This window comes from Mercenaria mercenaria, chromosome 6 (assembly GCF_021730395.1).
Source record: "Mercenaria mercenaria strain notata chromosome 6, MADL_Memer_1, whole genome shotgun sequence".
Taxonomy (NCBI): Eukaryota; Metazoa; Mollusca; class Bivalvia; order Venerida; family Veneridae; genus Mercenaria; species Mercenaria mercenaria.
This window is the reverse complement of record NC_069366.1, coordinates 86,215,248-86,241,630: the sequence shown is the minus strand read 5'-3', so window position 1 is coordinate 86,241,630 and position 26,383 is coordinate 86,215,248. Positions and strand designations below refer to the sequence as shown.

Genomic DNA, 26,383 nt, shown 5'->3' with positions numbered 1-26,383 from the left:
AATTTATTTCAAAAATCGGAGAATGTAGTGCCGTGTAAGAACACTTTTACTACAGGATGACTGTAATTTCATTGAAATATTATTAAAATTGTGGTGTCAGGAGCTTTTCTCCTGATTCGCACAATTGTACATTTTGATATCTGTCTGTATTCGAGCTGTAATTTGATGCACAGACACACTATAAGAACATTATCGCGCATGCAAATGGTCTTAATATGTACGATACTTACACAGGCAAACAGCAGTAGTACTGAAATCTCCCTTAAAAGAAATATGCCAGTACTTTTTAAAAGTAGTGGCGGTATCACATCAGTGATCAGTGGTGGCGCTGTGGCTATGGTATGCGTTTGCAGTTCAATTGCGGCTTTCAACGTACACGTCTACCTTGTTTAAGATCTGAACAAATTGAACAGTTTTATTTCTCATATAACTAAAGCATCTCCAATCAATAAAAGAAAACACACAGAGAAAAGACAACAGTTCGTAGCACTTCCGAAATAAAACTGTCCACCACATAATATTTCCTATGGCTATTTTCCCTTGGGAAATATATCGTTATACATATCTAATCAGCGGAACACCATCTGCATTGAATCATTTTATTACAACTAGAAACTACATACATGTTACATCAGTATGTAGAATTTTCCTGGCCGCGACTCTGAAATGACAGAAACTCAATTTTTACATTTTCTTTTTCAAATACATTGTATATCCAGCAAATCTATTAATACCTCTGAAATGGTTTTCTCTTTGTTCAAAACAAAGGAATCAATTGACTTATCTGCTTTACTAATGACAGGGTCTTCACGTGCACCAAATTAATACAATTAAGTGTCGCATTCCTCCATTTCGCTAATATTTTCAAGTACTTCTCCATATTCATAGTCATGGTTAGAATCGTCTCATATCTTAAAGTGTTTCTTGATTTGAAAGTGAACTGACTTTTCAAAAGTTTTGTTTAATTTGGAATGTGATTTCAGTTTTATGACCTACTTTTATCGGTGAACAAATTAAGCCCTTTTTGAGTGACTGTATTTTGAAGGAGTATGTGTACTTATTGTAGAACCTTCAGTGGGATGATTGTGTTCATTTGAATAAACTCCTTTGGAAAAAAGGCTTGGCAAGATATTGTTCTTCTTTTAACTTGTTAGGAGAGGTCTATTTTTCCCTTTTCGTTTGAGACTTCCCATCTGCAACGGATAAACATTGTCTACATAATACTTGAATATATAAAGTTTTATAATGTGATTAAAAAATTAGTCGTTCAGTCGTTATTCACACACATGCTTCTCTTAATTCTAAAATAACTTTTAAGACATTAAATTAAAATAGGTAAATGACAATCCCTGTAAGCATACCTTATTTCTCATGAATGAAACTACTTATTTGTAGTCAGACGTTCTAACGCCAACCGTCCGCCACAGCGCCACCACTGTTGTATAGCGCCATCTCTGATGCGAAAGCGCCGCCACTTTTTAAAATGCTGGTGTATTTCTTTTACGGGAGATTTTATTAATACAAATGCATGTCTGTGTGAGTACCAGACACATTTAGACAACTTGCATGCGCGATAAAGTTCATATAGCGTGTCTATGCATCGAAATTTCGTTGGAATGCATACAGTTGTCAAAATTAACAAACGTTGGAATCAGGAGAAAAGCTCTTGACACCACAATTTACATAATATCTTAACAAAATTACAGTTAACCTATAGTAAAAACGTTCTTACGCGGCACTACATTCTCCGATTTTTGAAATAAGTTATATCAACGAAAATGTAATGTAAAATATAAATTGTACTCAACTGTTTACATTTTGAAACCGGTGATAGCTGCACCACGGAAATGCCAATAGCTCTTTTCCTTATCACCACTTTGTGGTGGTGGCGCTAGGGTTTAGTAGCCGTGAAATAACAAATTTAAAAAAGGAAGGAACGGTGTTAAGTTAAATGCAGTATGCTTTTATATATACTCATATTGTTTTTAACAAGAACAAGAACCAGTTCTAATAAAATAGAAAATAAAATATAAAAAAAAAACAACAAAAATATATTCATTCATAGTACAAACATACTTTTAATTCCGATCACTAGCTATAGAGATTTGTTTTAAAATTTTCAGCTTATTTTCATAATATTTTCTGGTAACGGTGCTAATTATACGAAGCAGTGCTCATTACAGTAAGCAGTACTTATTATATGAAACAGTGCTCATTGCAGGAAGCAGTATTTATTACAGGAAACAGTGCTCATTAAAGGGAGCAGTATCTATTACAGGAAACTGCTCATTACAGAAAGCATTACTTATTTATTACAGGAAACAGTGCTCATTACAGGAAGCAGTATTTATCACAGGAAACAGTGCTCATTACAGAAAGCAGTACTTATTTATTACAGGAAACAGTGCTCATTACAAGAAGCAGTACTTATTACAGGAAACAGTGCTCATTACAGAAAGCAGTATACATATTAGAGGAAACAGTGATGTGATCATTGCAGGAAGCAGTGCTAATTTTACGAATCAATGCTCATCACAGGAAGTAATGTCTATTACATAAAACAGCGTTTATTACGGGAAGCAGTTTTTATTGCCGGAAACAGGGCTATGAAACAGTGCTTATTACAGAAATTAGTGCTAATTACATTAATCAGTTCTCTTTACAGGAAGCAGTGTTTATTGTAGGATTCTGTGTTTATTACAGGAAACAATGCTTATTACTGGAAATTACCTAATTAAGCTACAGTTCAGCTTAAAGACATGGGAGAACATATGTTCAAGGCATTCATTTTATTCATATTCAGTAGGCAACCTATGTGCGAGTATACCTGTAATTCAGAAGTTGTCATTTTGAACACGTTATATTTAGTTTAAGAATACTGAATATTAACAAAAATAAACATGTTCTTGAAGTTCTTTCTGCTTACAAATGTTGAAAAATCACTGCCGCGCATGCGCACTGAAATGGGTTTGTGTGAGCAGTTAAAAGCTTTCATATGTGCACGCTGCGCAACACCAACCGCAGCAACAGCAGCAAATTATGATTCCAACAACAGCGATAAACACTACGCAGCCGACAACTATACCGACAATGACGGCAACGGTCAGGATTGCCGCACAATGCTCCTCATCGCTGTCATCTCCACAATTGTTGTAGGAATCGCACAGCATATTGTTCTTTATACAATTTCCATTCTGGCATTTAAACTCGTCGTGTTTGCAGGTACCTGTGATGTAATAAAAATGTTCCAAATGATGAATTAATGAATATGAATATGTAATACTCTATGCAAGTTCTATTTTGATGATATCAAAAATGCAGAATGGCACATGACGATTTCAGTGTGAAAGCAAACGTCTGTATAATAGTTTTCCTCTTAATTGTTTTAAAAACGGACCTTATAAGTTAATATTTTAATTAAAGCTTTAAACTGATTGCTCTCATGTATGAAATATAAATTTCAAAAGCGCTCCAGCCTCCGTCCCACGACGCATATTTTTCAGGACTGCGTACGTTAACATAGGTAAAACACTATCAGTTATGGCTTTGAGAAAGTCAGGTCGAAGTTTCAACCCAGATAACATTTGAAGTCGAACTATTATCCAGCGGAATGCAGGTTCAAGTAGGGTTTCCGAGAAAGTTAAAGTTAGAAAGTGGGCATGCGCCCTTAGTTACCAAAACTGTCCCTAAAATCATATACAAATCTAAGATATTCATTTCTAACTGCTATGGAAGAAACAGAAATGGTCAAACCTCTGTGAAAAGGTGTGATGACTGCTTCAAAGTCCTGAGCATATCCCGAAGGCAGATTGAGCGTTGTATACTTCAGTGTCAGGAAGCTTGTCCGCGTTTCATAGGCAGTGTGGTCTGTATGAGTTCCGCACAGGCCGTTTACATCTAGGACAAAAATAGTACCAATATGAATAAAAACTTTTGTCGGCATGCAGTGTTTTGCATATATATATTCAACGGCTTGTTAAAGGTCTTTGAATATTCAATGGTTTGTTAAAGATCGTTGACAACATGATGATCAGAGAAGTACTTTCTAGACAGGCAAAATAGTTGTCACCCGGTCTCATTTACTCATTTACGTTTCACACTGGATGCCAATTGCAGGACTTTGAACCAAACTCAGCAAACCCACGAATGATTTTATTTGCCTAACTATACTTTTTTGAGAAAGTCATTAACGCCGCAAATGTACCAGAGGCCACAATTTCATACCTATATTTTTCAAGTTTCCTGGGGAGACCCTCTGACCCCTTTTACATGAGCTGCGGCACCTCCATCTCGTACCTGTCCCTATTCGGCTCTATGCGTCTCGCCAGTGACTCCTTCGTTAAAAACTGGAGACACCCCAACCCCCAGCTCTCTCCTCTCCCAATTAAATATTTCTGTATCCGGGCCTGTGGTTTTGTCAAATAATTCAAATGGTGTGTATGGGCTTATGAGCATAGCTTGTCCCAGTCTTCATCAAACTTACCGCTAATCTTGTCAATGGAATAAGTCGATTGTCCATTGAAGAGATCCAGTCTTGATTTCTGACAAATGCCAGAGGTTTTTCTGTATAATTTCATTTTCTTGAAAGTGATTACAAACTTGTAATCCAAATATTTTGTATTTTGGACTCCAACTTCGCACGTCTGTGTGGACCTCGGATACTTGTTTGACCATGGTGACATGAGTATCGCATCACGGCTGCGGAGCAGTTTCTTATAACCGCAAAGTAAGTTCATATATACTGAAATACAATATTGGTGAGCAGAGAGTTATTGCCTTCGCTTAAAAAGCGTTTCTAAACTATTACATTTGCAAAAAAAAAGACTAGGAACTTGTACCAGCGTGAAGTTAGCAGTTTGGAAGTAACAACAGTAACAACAAAATTACTGCTGTTTTTAGCGAGAAGTTAGCAGTGTCAGCGTAAAGTTAGCAGCTGAGCAGTAACAACAGAATTACTGCTGTTTTCAGCAAGAAGTTAGTAGTACCAGAGTAAAGTTAGCAGCTGAACAGTGACAACAGAATTACTACTGTTTTCAGAGAGAGGTTAACAGTACCAACGTAAAGTAAGCAGCTGAACATTAAAAACATAATTACTGCTGTTTTTCAGCGAGAAGTTAACAGTACCAGTGTAAAATTAGCAGTTGAGCAGGAACAAGCATAAAAAAGAGAAATACTGCTGTTTCTGCTATAACGTTTCAACGAGAAGATAACGGTTCCAGCGTGAAGTAAGCAATAGAGCAATAACAACAGTAACAACAGAATTACTGCTGTTTCTGCGATAACGTTTCAGCGAGAAGTTAGCAGTGTCAGCTTGAAGTCAGCAGTAGAGCAATAACAACAGTAACAACATAATTACTGCTGTTTATGCGATAACGTTTCAACGATAAGATAGAAATGCCAGCGCGAAGTTAGCAGTAGAGCAATAACAACATAATTACTGGTGTTTCTGCTATAACGTTTCAGCGAAAAGATAGAAATGCCAGCGAGAAGTTTGCAGTAGAGCAATAACAACAGAATTAGGCTACTGCTGTTTCTGCTATACCGTTTCAGCGAGAAGTTAGGAGTAGAGCAATAATGATAGTATTTCTGCTATTACTTTTCTACTGCTAACTTCACGAATGTCGACCTGGATGCAAAATCGAAGCATCTTTCAATGAGTAAAGCATGTCGCAATTAGATATGAAAAACATTATTTTCTTTTAATCAGCAACGCCACCATCTTTTCAAAGATTTCATTTTAAGGCAAAAATATTTCTACATAAAATACAAGTAACGTCCTTAACTAACCATAATTAAGATTTATCAGGTATTCTTGGACCATGAGAGCATATATTCAAAATAAGCTGGCAGACCTGTACATTAAATAGTATTTGAAAAAAAGTAAATTCACAACTGTCAGATGTTTAATTAAAGTCTCCAATATTTAGATTTCATGATTTCATATATATTTCTGTACAGGAAAAATTCATCAAATTTCTGTAGGCCCCTATTAAACCTCCTATGAGATTCATTTTTTTATCAATTCTGCAAAATATCGCAAAACGTGCTAATTCGGTAGCTCTTTTGAATATATTTGACTTTTTTGAAATGTATTCCAACCATTGACATCTATAAATATCTTCATTTGGGAAACAGTCATGAAATTTAAAACTTAATGAAATCTTAACAGTAGTTCTGCATGTTTGATAAACAGGGAGAAATGAAATAAGTATAAAACAAAATAAATCAGACCCGGCATACGGAATTTATAAAAACAAAAACAAAATGTCAATGTGTATTAATTTAAATATCGACACGTGAAAGTGTTTCACATAATGTCTCAAAATCAGCTTGAAATTTACAGATTTATTTAATACAGGGCAAAAATCTCAAAAACATATGAGCCGCGCCACGAGAAAACAACTTAGTGCATTTGCGACCAGCATGAATCCAGACCAGCCTGCGTATCCGCGCAGTCTGGTCAGGATCCATGTTGTTCGCTTTCAAAGTCTATTGCAATTAGAGATACTGTTAGCGTAGAGCATGGATCCTGACCAGACTGGCTGATCTGGATTCATGCTGGTCGCAAATGCACTAAGTTGGTTTTCTGACGGCGCGGCTCATATTTCAAGCTTTACCATTTATTTGACAATATAATAAACAATATCACGTTGACTATAAGAAGTTGCTTTAAAAGCAACATTGCAGATTTTGACTCAAATGTAATCAAAATGGGGATTTCGCATAAAATCATTATAAAAACTTGCATGCGATGAGGTCCTTTTTCAGATCAGTCTAGCAAACAAATCGAACACACGACCCGATCTTTTTATTATATTGCCCAATTTTCTTATATATCCTAGTCTTAAAAAACGAAGCCGCATAATTAAATTTAACACGGTAAAAAAAAGGTGTTCCGAACGTACAGAACTATAACTAAGGATTAAATGTGAATTAAAACTGAACGAAGCTCTGAATGCTCTCAGGAATGTAGCATGAAGTACAGACTCGAAATTGTAGTAAAGTAAATAATCACTGTGAAAGTAACGAAATATAAAATTATACTTACAATGAGATGGTGTCAGTCCCAACGTCTCTGTTGCATTCACGAGTGAGCTGGAATTTAATGATTCAACACTCATTTGTGAAGAAAACTTCAGTAAACTAATAAAAACGATAAGAAACACCTTCATTTCCATTTTTACCTTCCGTTTTACAGGATGGAAGAATGTGAAACTATGTTCAAAAGGACAGTGAAAAACAGGAAACAGCAACAAGGAAGCGTAAGGCCCTCCCAAGAGCGCACTATCTTCTCTGATCAGGATATTCAATCGGAAATAACAACTGATAACATATATAACTGGACAGATCACTTATAAATTTTAAATGTAATGTGTTTATGCGGCTAAACTTTTGCTATGGATGAGGGTTTTAATTCTGAGTACCTTTTCAGTTTACCATCTACTAAAAGAGTTCATATTCCTAGTTTTCTGAATTGTCAAATTCATGGCCGCAAGTGCTAAAAATAGAGCACTTCAAAAGGCATTTTTAAATAACTTCACAGAAATGTTTCTCGTGCGACCCTCTACCAAAAATGTGAAAAGGCATGTTGCTTTGTCAAAAACTCGTGGCTGTCGTGAGATGGGAGAATGGGTAAGAGTCTATTTTCACAACACGTATCTCCGGAAAACTTGAAAATCTTCCCCTCTGAATATGCAAGCAAGTTTTTTTAAAAGTAAATTGGAAGCTGTACTAAACGCGAAGCTGATATGAGCCTTTTTTTTTTCTTCTTTTTTTTTTAAATCGATAACCTTTTGAATTGATCGTAACCTTCTGTTTCGGAGACTTTGTCAGCAGGGTAAATCGGTTTTGTTTTCACTTTGTATCAAATATTCGTTTCTTGTGTATATGACAGTATACAAAGGCCGTGTTATTTATGTAAATACTGAATGTGTCTTTTATAAATTTCACAACCTATTTTATAAATCGGACATACAGTTCTAAGATAAAGCGTAATACGGTGCATCATGAAGAAAATGTTTTTTGTTCCACTTTATCATTGTATAATACAAAAAGATATACCCAGAATAAAAAGGGAGACACAAGGAATATTTGTACAACATATTCGTAATCTTTATATAGTCACATTATCCTGACACCTGGCTGAAGAGTACTAGCATATTGTGCGTTAAGCGAGGAAGCTACTATATAGTATCATATTGTTTACGTCTTTGCTCGTGATGAAATAATGCACGGAGGGGCACCTGGGGTTTTCCTCCACCATTAAAGCTGGAAAGTCGCCATATGACCTAGCATGTGTCGGTGCGACATTAAATCCAACATACATGTACACACTCTTCGGTATGACGTGGCCACGGATCGAATCCACGCCCTGCAACTCCCGAAGCAGCCGCTTTGCCACCAGGCTACCAAGGTGGTTTAAACCGGAAGTATTTTTGGATCACCTGCAACGGCTAATGCCATTCACAAAAGTTGTTTGCTCTCTTTCTTGAGGGATTCTTATCCAACCTTCACTAAACTTCATCACTCGCAATGTTTATGGGCATAATATCTTGGCGAAGTTTGATAATAAGTCTCTTAGGAGTTAATTAAGATCCTTTAATTTCTCAAAATTGTGAAAATGTGTCCTCTTGATAACTTCTGAACTGAGTCAATATATTTATAGCCATATTATTGTACCCCAAAATACAAAATATGTATGGACTATACTGGAGTCATGTATGTCTTTCCGTCCACTGGTCCATCTACCTATATATCCTTCTGTTTTCTTGTCCGCTTCATATCTTCTCAGCCACCGTGAAGACTTGCGTTTGACTTTCCAAAAATTATTACCCTCATTAAACTGATACCGAGGTAATTCGGTTCATGGTCAAAGCCACACTTGGAGGTCGAAAGTAAAATACCCTATCTTTGTGTCCGTTCGGAGCCTTAACATCTTACCCCTAGGAAGATTTTCATAAAACTAGCAGGAGTTGTTTCGCCTCATCAAAAGTGCAGAGTGTGTAACCCAGGTCACCCTTTTCAAAGTCATGGTCAAACTTTAAGGTCAAAAGTCAAAAAGCTTAACTTTGTATGCACTTTTAAAAAGATAGCAAGAATGCGCAGAGCATGCCGCACAGGTCACTATGTTCAAGGTCAAGGTGACACGTAAGAGGTCAAAGATCAAATAATTAAAATTTGTGTCGTCTCCATATTTTGTTAACCACTGGAATGATTGTCATAAAGCTAACAACAAATGTGAGCCTGCAGATCGAACAGGTCAAAGTTTAGATAGCTAAAACAGGTGGTGGTTTATGACCATTGACTCCACCTGGTGATTTATGGCTCTTCAACCAATTATGTCCAGGGGATCAAAGCAGCATCAAAGATGACACAGATCCCCAATAACTGTACCCATTAAACAAATCAATCAAATAAGTTTATAAGTCAAATTTTATATAAGAATTTCTACAAGAATATAAAGCTCTACTTATATAAGAATGGCATTGTTCTGATTTTTAGCTGCTCAGGTGAGTTTTTGTGATCGCTCAATGTCCGGCGTCCGGCGTTTGTCTGTCTGTCTGTCTGTCTGTCGTCTGTCAACATTTAGCTTGTGTATGCGATAGAGGCTGTATTTTTCAACTGGTCTTTATGAAATTTGGTCAAAATGTTTGCTTTGATAAAATCTAGGCCGAATTTGAAAATGGGGCATCTGGAGTCAAAAACTAGGTCACTAGGTCAGATCAAAGAAAAACCTTGTGTATGCGATAGAGGCTGCATTTTTCAATTAGTCTTCATGAATTTTGGTAAGAACGATAACCTTGATAAAATCTAGGCCGACTTTGAAAATCGATTATCTGGGATCAAAAACTAGGTCACTAAGTCAAATCAAATAAAAACCTTGTGTATGCGATAAAGGCTGCATTTTTCAATAAGTCTTCATGAATTTTGGTCAGAATGATTATCTTGATGAACTCTAGGCCGAGCTTGAAAATGGGTCATCGTGAATCAAAAACTAGGTCACTAGGTCAAATCCAAGCAAAACCTTGTGTATGTGACAGAGAGTGTATTTTTCAATTAATCTTCATGAATTTTTGTCAGAATGAATGCCTTGATGAAATTTAGGTCAAGTTCGAATATGGCTCATCTGAGGTCAAAAAGTAGGTCACTAGGTCAAATCAAGGGAAAACCTTGTGTATGCGATAGAGACTGTATTTTTCAATTGATCTTCATGAAATTAAGTCAGAATGATAACATTGATGAAATCTAGGCCGAGTTTGAAAATGGGTCATCTGAGGTCAAAAAGTAGGTCACTAGGTCAAATCAAAGAAAAACCTTGTGTATGCGATAAAGGCTGTATTTTTCAAATGATCTTCATGAAATTAAGTCAGAATGATTGCCTTGATGAAATCTAGATAGAATTGGAATATGGATTATCTAGTGACAAAAAGTTGGTCACTAGGTCAAATCAAAGAAAATCCTTCTGTATGCGATAGAGGCTGTATTTTTCTACTGATCTTCATGAAATTTTGTCAGAATGATAGCATTGATAAAATCTAAGTCAAGTTCAAATATGGATTATCTGGGTTCAAACACTAGGTCACTAGGTCAAATCAAATAAAAACCTTGTGTTTGCAATAGGGGCTGCATTTTACACTTGATTTTCATAAAATTTGGTCAGACTGGCTGCCTTGATGAAATCTAGGTCTAGTTCGAATATGGGTAGTCTGGAGTTAAAAACTAGGTCACTAGGTCAAAACATTTAAAATTTAGTGAAAAAACCAGCTATAAAAACGAAATAACATTGGTCTCGGACAAAAATCAAAAAACGGGAAAAAAGGGGGTAGGTTCCCCCCGGAAATACAGGAGGATGAATTGCAGAAGAATTACAAAAACCCAAATTTAAAAAAATTTATAAAACGAAGATTGATTGTTAAGATATGATGATATTTGGTCAGTGTTTTAGTTGACATGCAGTTTTTTCAAATATAATAAAGGAGAAAGTATTTTTAACCTTTATTGATTTTTTTAGAAAATAGTTTGGGTTATTCCTTTAAAGAATAAAACTGGAGAATCTGTTATGAAGCATTTGAAAAAATAATTTTTAAAAGGGGACGATTACCAGTAAATTTATGGATAGATGAAGGAAAAGAATTTTATAATAAAAAATTTGAATCTTTTTAAAATTAAAAAAAAAATTAAATATGTCCATAATTAATAAAAGGAAGGCTGTAGTAATAAAAAATTTTAATAGAATTTTTAAAAAGAATAAGTAAAAATATTTTCAGAAATAATACTTTATTAATTTAGAAATTTTGAGGATTGGTTGAAAAATAACAAAACCAAAACATTCTGTATAAAAATGACCCCAAATCGAATAGAAAAAAACTTAAATAAAGGTATGTTTACTTTTTTAATGGTGATTTAAAAATACCAAAAAGTAAAAAAAAATTTAAAATTGGGTGATCGAGTTCGTTTAAGAAACTTAAAAGCATTTTGAAAAAGGAATAACCAAACTGGACAGGGGAAAATATTTATAATTTAAAAAATTAATAACAAATCCAGAACTAACTATTTAAAGATTTAAAAAAATGAAAAAATTTCAAGGTTCTTTTTAGAAACAAAAATTTTTCCTATACACAAGAAGTTTTTAGATTAAAAAGTTATTAGCGAGATTTAAAAAAAAAACAAGCTTTAGTAAAAGGGAAAAGGGTTTACAATGAAAATTTAATAGTTGGGTCCTTTTGGGGAATTGAAAAAATTTAATTTAAAAAATAATTATATAAATGACCATAAAAATTTTAATTTTAATAATGGAATAGAAACAATAGATCGTTAACTTTCACAAAACAAAACTAGCTGCTGCTTACAAAAAAAGTTATAAATTTTGGGGGAAGTAAGTACCGGATTATTATTACGCGGGTGTTTTTGGTTGTTCAGCTGCTTAGAAATTTTTTCCAGCTTTTCCAAATTTGTAGCGTTGTGGGTGTCCATCAGTAATTCCCAATTTACTAACAGAAAAAAATTGCGAAAGAAATTATTTTAAAAGCACATCATAAAAAATAAAAAACAATAAACAAAAGAGGGTTTGGGAAAAAGTAAATAAGAAGAAGAAACAGTTATTCAGGATTTTTTAAATTTCATTAAAATGCAGAAAAAAAAAAAATTTAAATGCCTTTTGAAACGATATAAAGGGAAATTTAAACTTAAAGGATTAAAAGTAAAAAAAGAAGAAGAGCGTTTTAAAATTTTTTACTTGTGTTTTTAAAAGTTTTTTTTCTTAATTATATATATAGTGGTTAAAAGAAGGTAGATAGAATGATTATGTCAAAATTATCTGCACTTTTGGAGAAATAAGAAACCAACAAAAATTCATTAAGAAAGTTTTAAAAAAAGAAAGGATTAAATCAAAACTTGTCAAATAGTTAGCGATGAATATAAAAATCATGTATTGATAAATTACAAAAAGTTAAGATCCTTATTTCGTAAAAGAAATTTTTTTTTTTTTAAAGGGACTGTGGTTGTCTATTAACTGAGAAGAAAAAGAGAAAAAATTTGGATTGTCCCCGACCAAATAAATTTTGAAACAATCCTAAAAAAGTTTTGTAACCCCTGTGATATAATGAAGAAAAAAAATATAGAAGCATTACAAAAGCATCTAAAGAATTTTGGTATTAAAGCTGGGTAATAAAAAATGTGTTGTGAGGGGCAAACCGAGTAAAAGTGGAAATCAAAAGTAAAGGAAAAAATATAAATTTAAATATTTATTTTTTCTTAAAGATAATTTAAAAAATTTTTTTATTTTTTATTTTTTTAAAATTTTTTTTAATTATTTTTTTAAATTTTTTTTTGCTTGAAATTTTTTTTTTTAAAAAAATATAGATGGAAAACGAGAGATTTAAAACAAATTATAAGAAATTTTAAATTAAAATTTCATATAGACAAGATCCAAAGAATCAATTAATTTAATATAAAAGATCAGAAAACTTTAAATCTGAAATTAAAATTTAAAAGGTATAAAAATAAACGTTGTTTAAAAAAAATTTTGCAAAAATGGATAAAATGATACAATATTTTTAAAACAGCTTATTTTCAATCAAGGCTTTAGAAAAAATTTTAAACAAACGAAATAAAAAAAAAAATTTTTATCAAGCTTTTATGAAAAATAAATAGAAAATTTGGGAATTTGGGTTTCGAAGGAAGGGTGGAGAATAGAGTGTTGATGTCATTATAAAACGATAAAGTATAGCCCATTGGCTGCTTCAAGTTATTTAGAATTACCAAAACCATTACAACATCCAATGAAAGGATTAATAAATATAAAGAATGATGATAACGAATGTTTTAGATGGTGTCATTTAGCTTACAAATTTCCTGTTGAAAAAAATCCTCAAAATATTTCAAAATATAAAAAAACATATAAACGATCTTGATTATACTGGAATTAAATTTCCTGTTACATTAAATCAAATACCTAAAATTGAAGTTTTAAATGAAATATCATTTAATATATTTGGTTATGAAGAAAATAGTATTTATCCATTGTACATATCAAAATATCAATACGAAGAACACTGTGACATGTTGCTAATTACTAATGATAAAATAACTGATGATGACTGTAAGCCCTCAAGAACTGTAGTCCAACATTATGTTTGGATAAAAGACTTTAATAGATTAATGTTTCAAAAAACAAAATATCAACATAAAAAACACTTCTGTAAAAGCTGTCTGCAACATTTTTCTCAAGAAAGAATATTAAATGAACATATTCCAAATTGTTTAGCTATTAATGGTATCCAAGGTGTAAAAATGCCAAAAGAGGGAAGTAAAGTACAATTTAAAAATTATCATAAAGGTTTAGCAGTACCTTTTGTAATTTATGCTGATTTTGAATCAATAACTAAAAAAGTTTTAACTGCTTTACCATCAACTGAATCTTCATTTACTGAACCATATCAAAATCATATAGATTGTGGTTACGGCTATAAAGTTGTTTGTTGTTATGACGATAAATATACTAAACCAACCCAGATTTATAGAGGTCCTAATGCAGTTTACAAGTTTATTGAAAAAATGCTTGAGGAAGAGGAATATTGTAAAGAAATATTTAAAGAGCACTTTAACAAAGAACTAAGAATGTCTAAAAAAGATGAAATTGAATTTAAAAAACAAAAGTTTTTGTCATATTTGTGAAAAAGTATATTAGAAGATTCAATCAAAGTACGTGATTCTGTCATATAACGGAAAATTAAGAGGAAAGTGCTCACTCAGAATGTAATATTAAATTATAAACAAACACATAAAATTCCTGTTATTTTTTTTCTAATTTAAGTGGTTATGACGGTCATTTTATTATGCAACAAATAGGAAAAATTTAAAAAAGAAATTAATGTTATTCCTAACAATATGGAAAGATATATGGATTTATGATTTCTGATCTTGGTCTTTATAGATTCATTTCCAATTTTTGTCTCAATCAATGGAAATTAGTAAATAAATATTCAGAATTAAATAATTATCTCAAGATTTGATTGTGAAAGAATTAATTTAGTAAAAACAAAAGGTTGTTGGTATCCAAATGATTACATGGATTTCATTTAAAAAATTCAAAGAAAACAGAATTACCTTCGTAAAGAAGATTTTTATGCGCAATTTTAAATGAAACACACATATCCTGACATCGAATTATGAAATGCTAGAAAATGTTTGGCATAATTTAAAATTATAACAATGGAAGAATATCATTGTTCTATATTTAAAACTGACGTATTAACTTTTATCTGACGTATTTGAAAAAATTTTAGAAAAAATATGTTTTAGAGTACTACAGATTAGATCCTTGTCATTATTTTGTAGTCCTGGTTTAGTTGGGATGCAATGGTAAAAATGGACTGGAATTAAGTTAGATTTAATAAACTGATATTGATATGTATCTTTTTATTGAAAAGGGGGACTGAGAGGAGGAATAAGTTATATTTCAAACCAGATACAGATAAAGCAAACAATAAAATATATGAAAGATTATAATCTAAATTAGAATCTAAATACATTATGTACTTCGACGCAATAACCTTTACGTTGGCTATGTGTCAAACCTTAACCCTCTGGAACTTTAAAATTTTATATCCGAAAAACATCAAGAAATTAATTGCAAAGGTTTATAAAACTAACTTTATGTTGAATGTGATCTTGATTTCCAAAGAAAATTACATAAAACCCCAATGATTATCCTTTAGCTCTGAAAAAAATTATTTATACCAGATCAATGCTCTTTCCAATATAGTAAAATATTAAAAAGAATTTGAATAGGAAAAAAAGTAATTGTAAAAAAAATTAGTTCCAACTTTACTGAACAAAACAAATTATGTAGATTCATTATAAAAATCTTGAACTATATACACAATTAGGGTTAAATGTAACAAAAATACATAACATATTTATCTTTTGAGAAAGTCCTGGTTAAAAAAAGATAGATGATTTTAATACTCAAAAAGATCTAAAGCAAAAAAATTCATTTGAAAAGGACCTCCTTTTTTAAGTTAATGAAAACTATGTATTCGGTAGACGAATGGAGAAATTTACGTAAGAGGGGTGTTAGATATTAATTAACACATGATGAAAAGTATTTTATTAAAATACATAGCAAACCTTCTTTGTTAGTTCACGATGTTTAATCAAGGAATTTGTTTGTGTTATTCACTAGAATATAAAGAAGTTTGTTATTAAACAGGCTTGTTATGTTGGAATGTGCATTCTAGATTTATCAAATATTTAATGTATGATTTTGCATTATAATTATATTAAGAAAGTACGAGTGTAATTGTAAAATTATTGTTTTAATGACACTGATTCATTAATGTTATGAAATAAAAACCAAAGATGCATATGAGGTTTTTGTATACGGAGACAAAGATTTATTATGATAATAGTGATTAATACCCGAAAAATCAGATTTTGATTATTGATATATAATAAAAAAATGTATTGGAAAATTTAAAGATGAAGCGTGCCGGTTGTAGTAATTGTTGAATTTTGTCGGGAGTAGAAGTAAAAGGTATTCATATTTATTAGAAAATGAAGTTACATTAAAAAAATGGTAAAGGAATTAAAAAACTTGTTGTTAAGAAAACAATAGTTCATAAAAAATTATAAGGATACTTTGTTTAATTCAACCCACGTAATCACACTTTTTAAAAGTTATTCGTTCTGATAAACACATTCTTTCGCAGTTGATGTTATAAATAAAGAAATCTCTTTATCATGTTATGTGATGATAAAAGATATATTCTTGGATAATGTATTGATACATTAGCTTTATTTTAAAATTAATATAACTTAAATTGTAACTCTTAAATTAAAACTTAAATTATGTTGCTTAAATTGCTCTTAAATTAAAACTGAAATTATAGAATACCATAAATAGTTAATCTGAATATTCGTAACGTTTTAACGAATTAATATAAAAAAATCATCCATTTTAAATTCATGATAATTATAGAGAAATAGATCATTTTCTTCTATTATTTTTTACCATGTAATAACTTTGAAGAATTACACTTTCTTTATTTTTTATTTGATGATTTGTAGCTTTCCTTTATCTATTTAATTGCATGCAACAAGAAATAATTAAGATGCAATTTTGTTTAATTGGCCACAATATTACCACCCTGAACTAAACGAGGACTAGACATTTTACTGTTTTCCATTGAAATAATCCTCCATGTCAGTATCTTGGGTATACCTTGTTAAAAACAATGAGTTTTTTTATTAATTGTCTTTCATAGTTTATTTACTTTTTCATTTTTATCATTGAATTTCCATTATATTTATTATTCCAGTAAATAAAAGGCGACGTTAGTAGTTAAAGAGATGAAGATTAGATAATCGTTTGTTCATTTTGTTTACCATTATGAAAATTTTTTAGTATTTTAGACCAATAAAATCACTGTGTAACAAAACGGTGACTTCTCGTGTAAAATTTTAATGAAAGATTAAACATATATCCACAAGCTTACTTGTTTTGTCTTAATATTGAACATTGTTTTTATTTTACATTAGGTATAACTTAATTACTTCTTTTGGTGGAGGAAGTGCCAAATGGGTCGAAATACATGTTATTTACATACAAACCCAATGTGTTCAGGTCCAACTAAGTCATCCAATTTATAATTCCACTCCATATGTTTCCTTTTCTTTTAATTATGGTAAATTATTTTTACTAAACACACCTAAAGTTTTATTTTTAATTGTTTTCACCATTGTTCAATTCAAAGTTAGATATTGGTTTTTGTTTATAAATTTTATTTTTTTTTCACTATAGGAATCGTCTGTACAGGTCTTCTTGAGAATCGCATATCTGTAATCCTTTTCCCACTTAACAAACGATGAAACTCAAAGGTATTCCTAGACTAGCAGCCAACATACCTAAGAAACCACAGTCTTGTTTTTGTTTTAGTGTTATTTAATCCATCCAGATCCTACTAGTTGCTTTCTTGTGATTAGGTGTAAGATATGGTGATATATATTTCTCTTGATCTTTAGCTATCGAAATCATACCATTTCCAAAGTATTTAACTAATCCACCAGTACTGGCTAGACGCGATAAAGCACCAATGCCTAGAGGTGGCCTAAAATTTTTGGTAGTTATTTTTGCTGCCATTGGTAGAATTGTTTTTCCTAACAAACCAGCGTAGCGCTCGTAAAAATCACAATTTTTGGCTTGACTGGACATTTGACTTTTGAAAATTGTAATTTCTGATCCCTTATTATTTGCAAAACGGTTTTTTTATTTGAGTAATGTGTGTTTATGTTAAAAGTAAAGGAAGTTTCCATGTAATTGTTCATGTTTTAATCTAAAAGTATGTGAATTTTATTATTATAAGCTTGTGCTAAATTTTTCTTTTGTCCATCTGTAAGGTTAACTTTATATTCATTATATTTGATGTCATTATATAATTTATATTTTATATTTATTTTAATTTATATTTATTTTATTTAAACAATGACAAGTTCATTTAAACAATAACAAGTTCATTTCCAATAGTATTTATTTCAACTGTTTCTTCATACAATACAATTGCGTAAACACGAATATTAGCTGCTGGTGGAATATTTAATTTAGCTGTTAATGTAATATGCTTAGGATCTTCTGTAGTTACTTCCTTTTTATATTCCAAGTTAAATGAATAAATCCAAAATACTATAAAAATTTGATCTATTTAAAAGACTTCCGGTAGTCTTATTATTTTGTTTATAATATAATTAATTACATCATCATATATTCTTGATATACTTGTGTATTCTGTTTCTGGATAAAAAACCCATTACCAACTTCAAGACGACAGGAGCTCAAAGTGCAATTTCATTTGCTGCATTAACTTTAAATGTATCTAATAAATGTGGGTTATGTTCTTGTGAATACTTTTATCAGGTCGTTGTAAATAAACAAATACATGTTGTGGTTTTGTTACACCAGCCGTTATTCTAAAGGTTATATTAGTTTGTTGTGTATCAGTTGATTGTGTCACCATTTCCCTAAGGTATGACCATCTTGCTTTTGTAAATCTTTCAGTAGTAATTAGATCAAACCAAATTCATTGAAAATTAAACGTGGAACCCATAGAATTAATTTTGTTACAATTTACCCTACCAGGATCAGCAGCATTAGCTCTAAAAATTAATTCATCATCATCTGTCAGCTGCAGTGTTATTTGAATTTGACTTGGAGGTAAAATATTAGTTTCTAAACCCTGAAAAAATGAATAATTATTTAATGGAATTTTAGTATTTGCCTCAGCACCACCTTGGATTAATAACTTCCTAGTAGCAAAACCTTCATTATATCCAGCTTGATCCTTCCTGCTCTCAGCAGTATCAGTAATATCTAAATAAATATATTCGTTTGTTCCAGTTGATTTTGCATAATCTTCAGATAGTTCAACTAAATTTTTTACATTTACTACCTTATATAAATTATTACAATCATAAACAATTTTTCCATTTTGTTTAACCACTAACTGATCAATTAATGAAGCTGCATTATTAATTAGAGCAATTTGATCATTACCATCATAATTATTACCATTAGCAAGCTTATTTACTTTAAAACTTACTTCAAAATAACCATTAAACCAATCAAAATATGAACTTCTATCATTAATTGTAAAGTGATATCCGTTTTTTTTGTTGCTTAACATTATTTCCCAGGACAGATATTAATGCTGTATCTAATTGAATAGGAGTTAATTCATATCTTTCACAATATTGTTTTGTTCTAAACATGTATATATTATATATTATTTTATTTTTTATTTTTTATTTTATTTTTTATTAAAGTTAAAACTTTAGTTTTTATAAATTAATCTGTTAATACGTTTTTGTTGAGCTGAAGTTCCAGATCCTGACAATATTCTATTTATTCTCATATGAATATCCTCCTCTTTATCATTATTATTTTTACTATTTTTACTGTTATTCTTTTCTTGTAATTCCTTAGCAATTAAATTACCAACTGCCGGAGCAGGTTTCTTTTTAAGTTTTTCAACAATTTTAGCTGCAGCTAAATTTCCAACTTCTGTTCCAACCTTTTTTGTTCCACTTTCAAGTGCTGCTTTTCCTGCTGTTTCCAAAGCTTTTTTTCAGCTGTGCCAATTGAAGATGCAACTCCGCTTGAAAACAATTTCGTTAAAGTATCAAAGATACTGTTCCATGTATTGATTTCTTTTCCTGTGTGAGCATCAACATAAATAAATATTCCTTTATTTTTGTCATAAACTTTTTTGTACATTATATAAAACTAAAATTTATAATTTCATAATTAAAGTTTTAAAACTTTAGTTTTAATTAATTTCTTTTAAAATTAGTGTAAAACTTGTTTCAACCTCATTAAAATTAATTATTCTACCAAATACATCTGTAATATATATTCTAATTGAATTTATAATATATTTATTAATTTCAGAATATCCAACTCTTTGTGGTTCTTTTGTAAATGGATAAGTCTTTGTTAAATCTGCAGTACTTTAAAGCATTAAATAATATCACTGAATTACCTCAACAAGTGAATTATCAATAAGATCACAATGAATGTAAATTGTATCAACAGGTTAGTTATATTCGGTGTTGTAGTTCCCATTCAGTATTTCTCAATGCTTTTTTCTCAAATCCAAGCTAATGTATGAAAATTTGACATTCTTAAATCCAACATAAAATTATCTGTAATTGAAATCAAAATCTTAAAACTACTTAAATCAAATTCCAAACTTATTGGAGCAATTTCTGATTTATTAAATTCAAAATCATCATTACTTATTAATGTTTCCCTAATATAATTATTAATATCTGTGTAACTGTAAGAACCATTTGTAAATATAATATCTTTCCATTCTTTACCATTATTGTAACGAATTCTTTTATTGTCATATTCATCACTGATATTATGCCAAGAGTAGGTCATAGTGTTAATACTATCCAAACCAACAACATAAGTTTTATTTTTATCTAAAATTAAAGAACGACTAAATCTGATTGTTAAATCACTCGGTTTATTTTTATTATCTTTAACTGTTTCAGAACTTATACTATTTTTTGTTCCATTTATTATTCAAGGAAAAATAATTTTTATATAACTTTTCATGTTGTTCTGGTAAGAGTGAATTCATTTTTAATAGTTCATCAATATTCTAATACCTTCATTTTTTAGTTCCTCATTATTATTTCAGCATCAATTGAACCACAAATTAACTCAAGTCATTAACCAATTCTTTTGGATTACATGGACAAACGTCATAACCTTGTCCCCTAATTACTTTTTTAAATTTCATAGATCTTTTATTGATAGGTAATCCTGATTTTTCTGTTAATTCTTTAAATATTTTTCTTGAATGAATTGAATGCTTTTTATTATTGTTATATCTTTTATTAATCAAATCAATCAAATCATTATCTACTTTAGTGTTAATTACTTCTTTTCCAGTTATTCTATCCTTAGCAATTAATTTGTTTTGACCATAAAGTTTATTTAAGTTAATAATTAAATTACCATATTGTCCATTTGGTGAAACTTTATATGGGTTATGATATCTTATTCCTTGTCCATCTTGTTTAAATATCTTTGGGTCTTTAATAATTTTTAATAAGCGTTCATTGTATCTTTTAAGATTTTCTCTATGTAATTCTAACTCCGAAACATACTCACCTGCAGTCATAGGTTCTGCATTTGTAAATTCAACTATTTCATCTGGGTTTTCTTTACTATATTTATTTATTTTACGAGTAAAGACCTTTAATCCTTCGGTAACCTCTTTTCTTTTTTTTATCCAATCATCTCTATTTTTTTTTATTACTAACTCTGTTAATGTAGGCAATCCATATTCTGATATTATATCTTTATCAATATTTATATCTAAATTTGCCTCAAATTTTTTTGTTAATTCTTCGGGAGGTTCTCGGAATAGCTCTTCCAAACCCATAGTATCTTCCCTTATCTCTGCCAATTTTTGTTGTTCTACTTCTTTTATTTTATCAACAAAACTTTTTGGAAGTAACGCTAATTGCTCCTTAATTCCAGGTAATGCTTTTAACTGACTTGATAATTGTTCTTTTTGACTTTCTATTTTTTCAGTAATTGGCTTATAAATTTCAGTATACATATCCCGATTTGTAGCTTTTCTTATTTTTTCTCTCATTATTTCTTCTCTAAGATTTCTCATCTTTTGCCCAACTAATTTTTTTCTTATTATCATTTCATTAAGTTTTGATTGCATTTATATAATAATGTAAGATAATGTAAAATAATGTAAAATAATGTAAAATAATGTAAAATAATGTAATATTATATAAATGGAAATTCCAAATTATGATACAAAAAGTGATAAATCCAATAACTTTAAACAATTTTATCCTTTTATGCAGATTCATGTTTTAGAATGTTAATATGTGGATCTTCTGGATCTGGAAAACAAATACACTAATGCATATACTTCGAAAACTCTTATATATTATGATAAATTATACTTGTATGCTAAAAACCTAGAACAATCTAAATATCAAGATTTAATAAATCACTTAAATGAAATTGCAAAAAAAATTAAAGTAGATCCAATGAAATACTTGAATATTCAGCTGATCCCAACCAAATTGAACCTTGTGAAAATCTTGAATCAGAAAAACAAAAAGTAGTAATATTTGATGATTTTGTATGTGAAGATAAAAAAGTTCAAATGAAATAACAAAATACTTTATTCAAGGACGTCACAAAAACTGTTGTGTTATTTATTTAAGTCAGTCTTACTATAAAACACCAAAAGATATTCGAATTAACTGTTCACATTATATTTTATTTGAAAGTCCAGGTAAACGAGAAATGATATGATTTGTAATGAACAAAATGTAGATCGTGATACTTTTGCTAATGCAACAAATCAAAAATATGATTTCTTATATATGACAAACCAAGGAAGTTTTTAAGAAAAAACTTTACTGGTATATATAGATGGGTGTTTTAATGATACAAAACAAATAAGTGAAACTGAAAGTGTAAGTAAAGTTAAATTTGATATTGATTTAAGTGATTATGCTACTAAAAAACAATACAAAAAGCTTAGAAAGGACATGGAATCATATCTTCACAGAAATAAGAAACTTGATAACACAATGAACAGAGCATTAGATATGGGAGGTAAGAAAATAATTAACCTAGGAAATCCAGATAAATCCACCGATGTAGTTTCAAGACGGTTTGTGTATAAAAAGTTCAAAGTGTAATAGATGACTATAATCTTGAAGATATTAAAGTATAAAACAGACATTAGAAGCAGAAGTAAAGAATATTGAAGAATTAACAAAAGATTTTAAAAAGAATTCATTATTAATAGTTGAATTACAAGGTAAAATTGAAGAAGAAATGAAAGCTATGACTGATTCTATTAAAGAACTTGAAGAGAAATCAGATTTGACAGATGATAACATAAAAGAAGTATTTCGAGTTAATTTAAACATTTTATTCACCCAAATTCAAGAATTAAAAGATAGTATGATTAAACATGAAGAACTAAAAGACAAGATTATTGAAGCTGAAAAAAAGTTACAAAATATGTATCAGTTAGAAATCAGAACAGAAATAAATAAACTAAATACTGAAACTGAAAATAAGCATAAAGATTTATTAGAATTAATTTCAAATAAACTTGCAGAATATAAATCTGAATTGGAAAAGGCAGCTTCACAAAGAGGTGATGATCATGATACAGCTTTAGAGGATTTTAAAGAAGAAATTAATTCTAAAATAGATGACTTTAAAAAACAAATTCGAAATTGGATTAGTATTGTTGACAACGTCATAATTTAAAGTATGCAGACTTAGTAATTATTACAAAAAAAGTACAAGAAGATATGACGCAGCTTAATGCTAAAGTTGAAGAACATAAAAATGAACTGGACTTTGTAGTTGAAAAATCAGTTAAACAAGGAGAGTTAATTACTGCTAATACTAAAGCAATTAACACAGTTAATAATCAGATAGAAAATTTGAAGAAACAACTTGTAGACCTGATTAATAATGTTGATGCAAGTCACAATATAAAGTACGAAGAGTTAAGTAAACTTAAAGTTTATTACAAGAAGATATTAATAAATTTAATAATCAAATTAATGATAAAATTAAAAAATAATAAATGATTTGGACTCTGTAGTTGAAATATCAGCTAAACAAGGAGAATCAATCACTGCTAATACCACAGTAATTACTGCTAATACTTAAAGCAATAACCGCTAATGTCGAAGAAATGCTACTAATGATGAAAAAATTTCAAATAATTGGGAAAAAAAATTATAGAAGTAAAAGATGCTTTCTTAAAACAAGAACACAATTAGCTAGAACAAAAGGTGTTGTTGACAATTTATCTGCTTCTGAAGTTGCTACAACAAAACGAGTTGATGATTTAGCTGAATAATTCTTAAACTTAAAGAAAGACAGGAAAATAGAAAAAAGGGTAGAGGAAGTGAGACATGAAGCGTTTCTCTTTGAATACTATTATAATCATACTTTTGATTACATACAAATGAAAAAGTATTTCGACCGTCGTGTGCCTGGATACATTAACATATAAAATATGGCCGATTGAACTATTTAAAATATATTTGAAAATAAGACCTGGAATTATCTTAGATTAATAAGATTTTATAAGCATAAACCAAGGAATATAAAATAGATGTACTGATATGCTTTTGAGTGGTGTGTTTATAGTCAAAAAAACCGGAACTTATATAATAGATATTAAGATTTTATTAAAAGGTGCAAGCTCCCGGGTGAACCGTATAAACCGACTAAAAGCCCAATATCACATTTTATATTTAGGTGGCGAAATAATAGACCTCAGGATGATGTTTTACTTTTGGTATTATTTGATAATGTAAATATAACAGCTGAGGCAGCTGAGGACTTTGATACTGATAAGTTAATATCTATGTATAAGAAAAAAATTTAAAAATTTATCTAAAACAAGGAACAATGTTTGATATTCACCCGTATGACGATTCAGCATTTACAGAATTAACATTTATGCTTTTGATGGGCAGTTACATCAAATTCTACATATCAGATGAACTGTATCCTATGATAGAAACAGCCTTTTGGATTAAAGGTTTAATTACTATGTGTACCCTAATAATTATACTTACTAATTGAAAATAAGATCAAATATGTTGTATAAACAACTCCTCGATATATGTTTATCTTAAAAGGAATGCAATAAATCGTCTGTTTAACTTATAATATTGATTGTAAACCACCGTGTGTCACCAAATTACAAAGCTATAATCTATACGTTTAATGTTTTTAAAAATTTTTATGATTACAGCGTAATTCTCAATAAACTGTTTCAACAAAAAACTGACACATATGTCGTCTGCAAAACGTTTATACTAAGGTCATTAAGTGCAGACGGATTACAGCGTAATTCTCAATAAACTGTTTGAACAAAAACTATTTATCAACACCGGTGTCATTTTCAAGTTTATCATATCAACAACTTTAAACAAAATATTGGTTTAATGCACCGGTGCCGCTTTATTGATTATTACAAATAACAGCTGAATAAAAGGAATGCGACAATAAATCGTCTGTTTAACTGCGGTATAATTAGTTAGTATATAAATAAGAAATTCGGAAGTAATATTACAGGAGGTACATTTTATAGTTAATTATTTTTAATACTTTTAGATTTTGTTCTCATTTTTGTTAATTGGTAAGGTTTTGTCAAGTTAAAGCAACCTGAAAACCTGTTTTTTTCTTATTTTTTAAATTGGTTGGCATTGGTCAGTTTTTAAAAGTGGTCAAAAGGTCAGGGGGTCAGTCCGGACCAAAGACTAAATCTTTTTTTGGTTAAACCAAAGGTTTTCATTCGGTTTAACTAAAGATTTAAAAGATTTTTAGCTTGTATCTTTGATAAAACCTGTGGGTTTTTAATTGTCCAGCATTGGATTTTTTAGAATAGGGACAAGGGGTCAGGGGGGGGGGGGGTTAAAATGCCAAAAACGCTATATATATAACTACTCCGCGCCACGAGAAAACAACTTAGTGCATTTGCGACCAGCATGAATCCAGACCAGCCTGCGTATCCGCGCAGTCTGGTCAGGATCCATGTTGTTCGCTTTCAAAGTCTATTGCAATTAGAGATACTGTTAGCGTAGAGCATGGATCCTGACCAGACTGGCTGGTCTGGATTCATGCTTGTCGCAAATGCACTAAGTTGGTTTTCTGACGGCGCGGCTCATATTTCAAGCTTTACCATTTATTTGACAATATAATAAACAATATCACGTTGACTATAAGAAGTTGCTTTAAAAGCAACATTGCAGATTTGGACTCAAATGTAATCAAAATGGGGATTTCGCATAAAATCATTATGAAAACTTGCATGCGATGAGGTCCTTTTTCAGATCAGTCTAGCAAACAAATCGAACACACGACCCGATCTTTTTATTATATTGCCCAATTTTCTTATATATCCTAGTCTTAAAAAACCAAGCCGCATAATTAAATTTAACACGGTAAAAAAAGGTGTTCCGAACGTACAGAACTATAACTAAGGATTAAATGTGAATTAAAACTGAACGAAGCTCTGAATGCTCTCAGGAATGTAGCATGAAGAACAGACTCGAAATTGTAGTAAAGTAAATAATCACTGTGAAAGTAACGAAATATAAAATTATACTTACAATGAGATGGTGTCAGTCCCAAAGTCTCTGTTGCATTCACGAGTGAGCTGGAATTTAATGATTCAACACTCATTTGTGAAGAAAACTTCAGTAAACTAATAAAAACGATAAGAAACACCTTCATTTCCATTTTTACTTTCTGTTTTACAGGATGGAAGAATGTGAAACTATGTTCAAAAGGACA

The 26,383-nt window shown here is 30.4% G+C and overlaps 1 protein-coding gene across 2 annotated transcripts; it reads right to left on the bottom strand.

The window, feature by feature from the left end:
* Positions 1-2,052: 2,052 nt before the first annotated feature.
* On the bottom strand, positions 2,053-26,383 carry LOC123548316 (uncharacterized). Of its 2 annotated transcripts, none has more exons than XM_053546543.1 (4): positions 26,200-26,383; positions 4,484-4,741; positions 3,754-3,897; positions 2,053-3,226 (listed from the first exon to the last, which is right to left on the bottom strand). In XM_053546543.1, the coding sequence occupies exons 1-4, from the start codon at positions 26,327-26,329 to the stop codon at positions 2,982-2,984; spliced, it is 777 nt and encodes a 258-aa protein (XP_053402518.1). In that variant the 5' UTR covers positions 26,330-26,383; the 3' UTR covers positions 2,053-2,981. The 2 variants fall into 2 exon arrangements, with proteins under 2 accessions (XP_053402518.1, XP_045191421.1); XM_045335486.2 differs by lacking the exon at positions 26,200-26,383 and adding an exon at positions 7,049-7,233.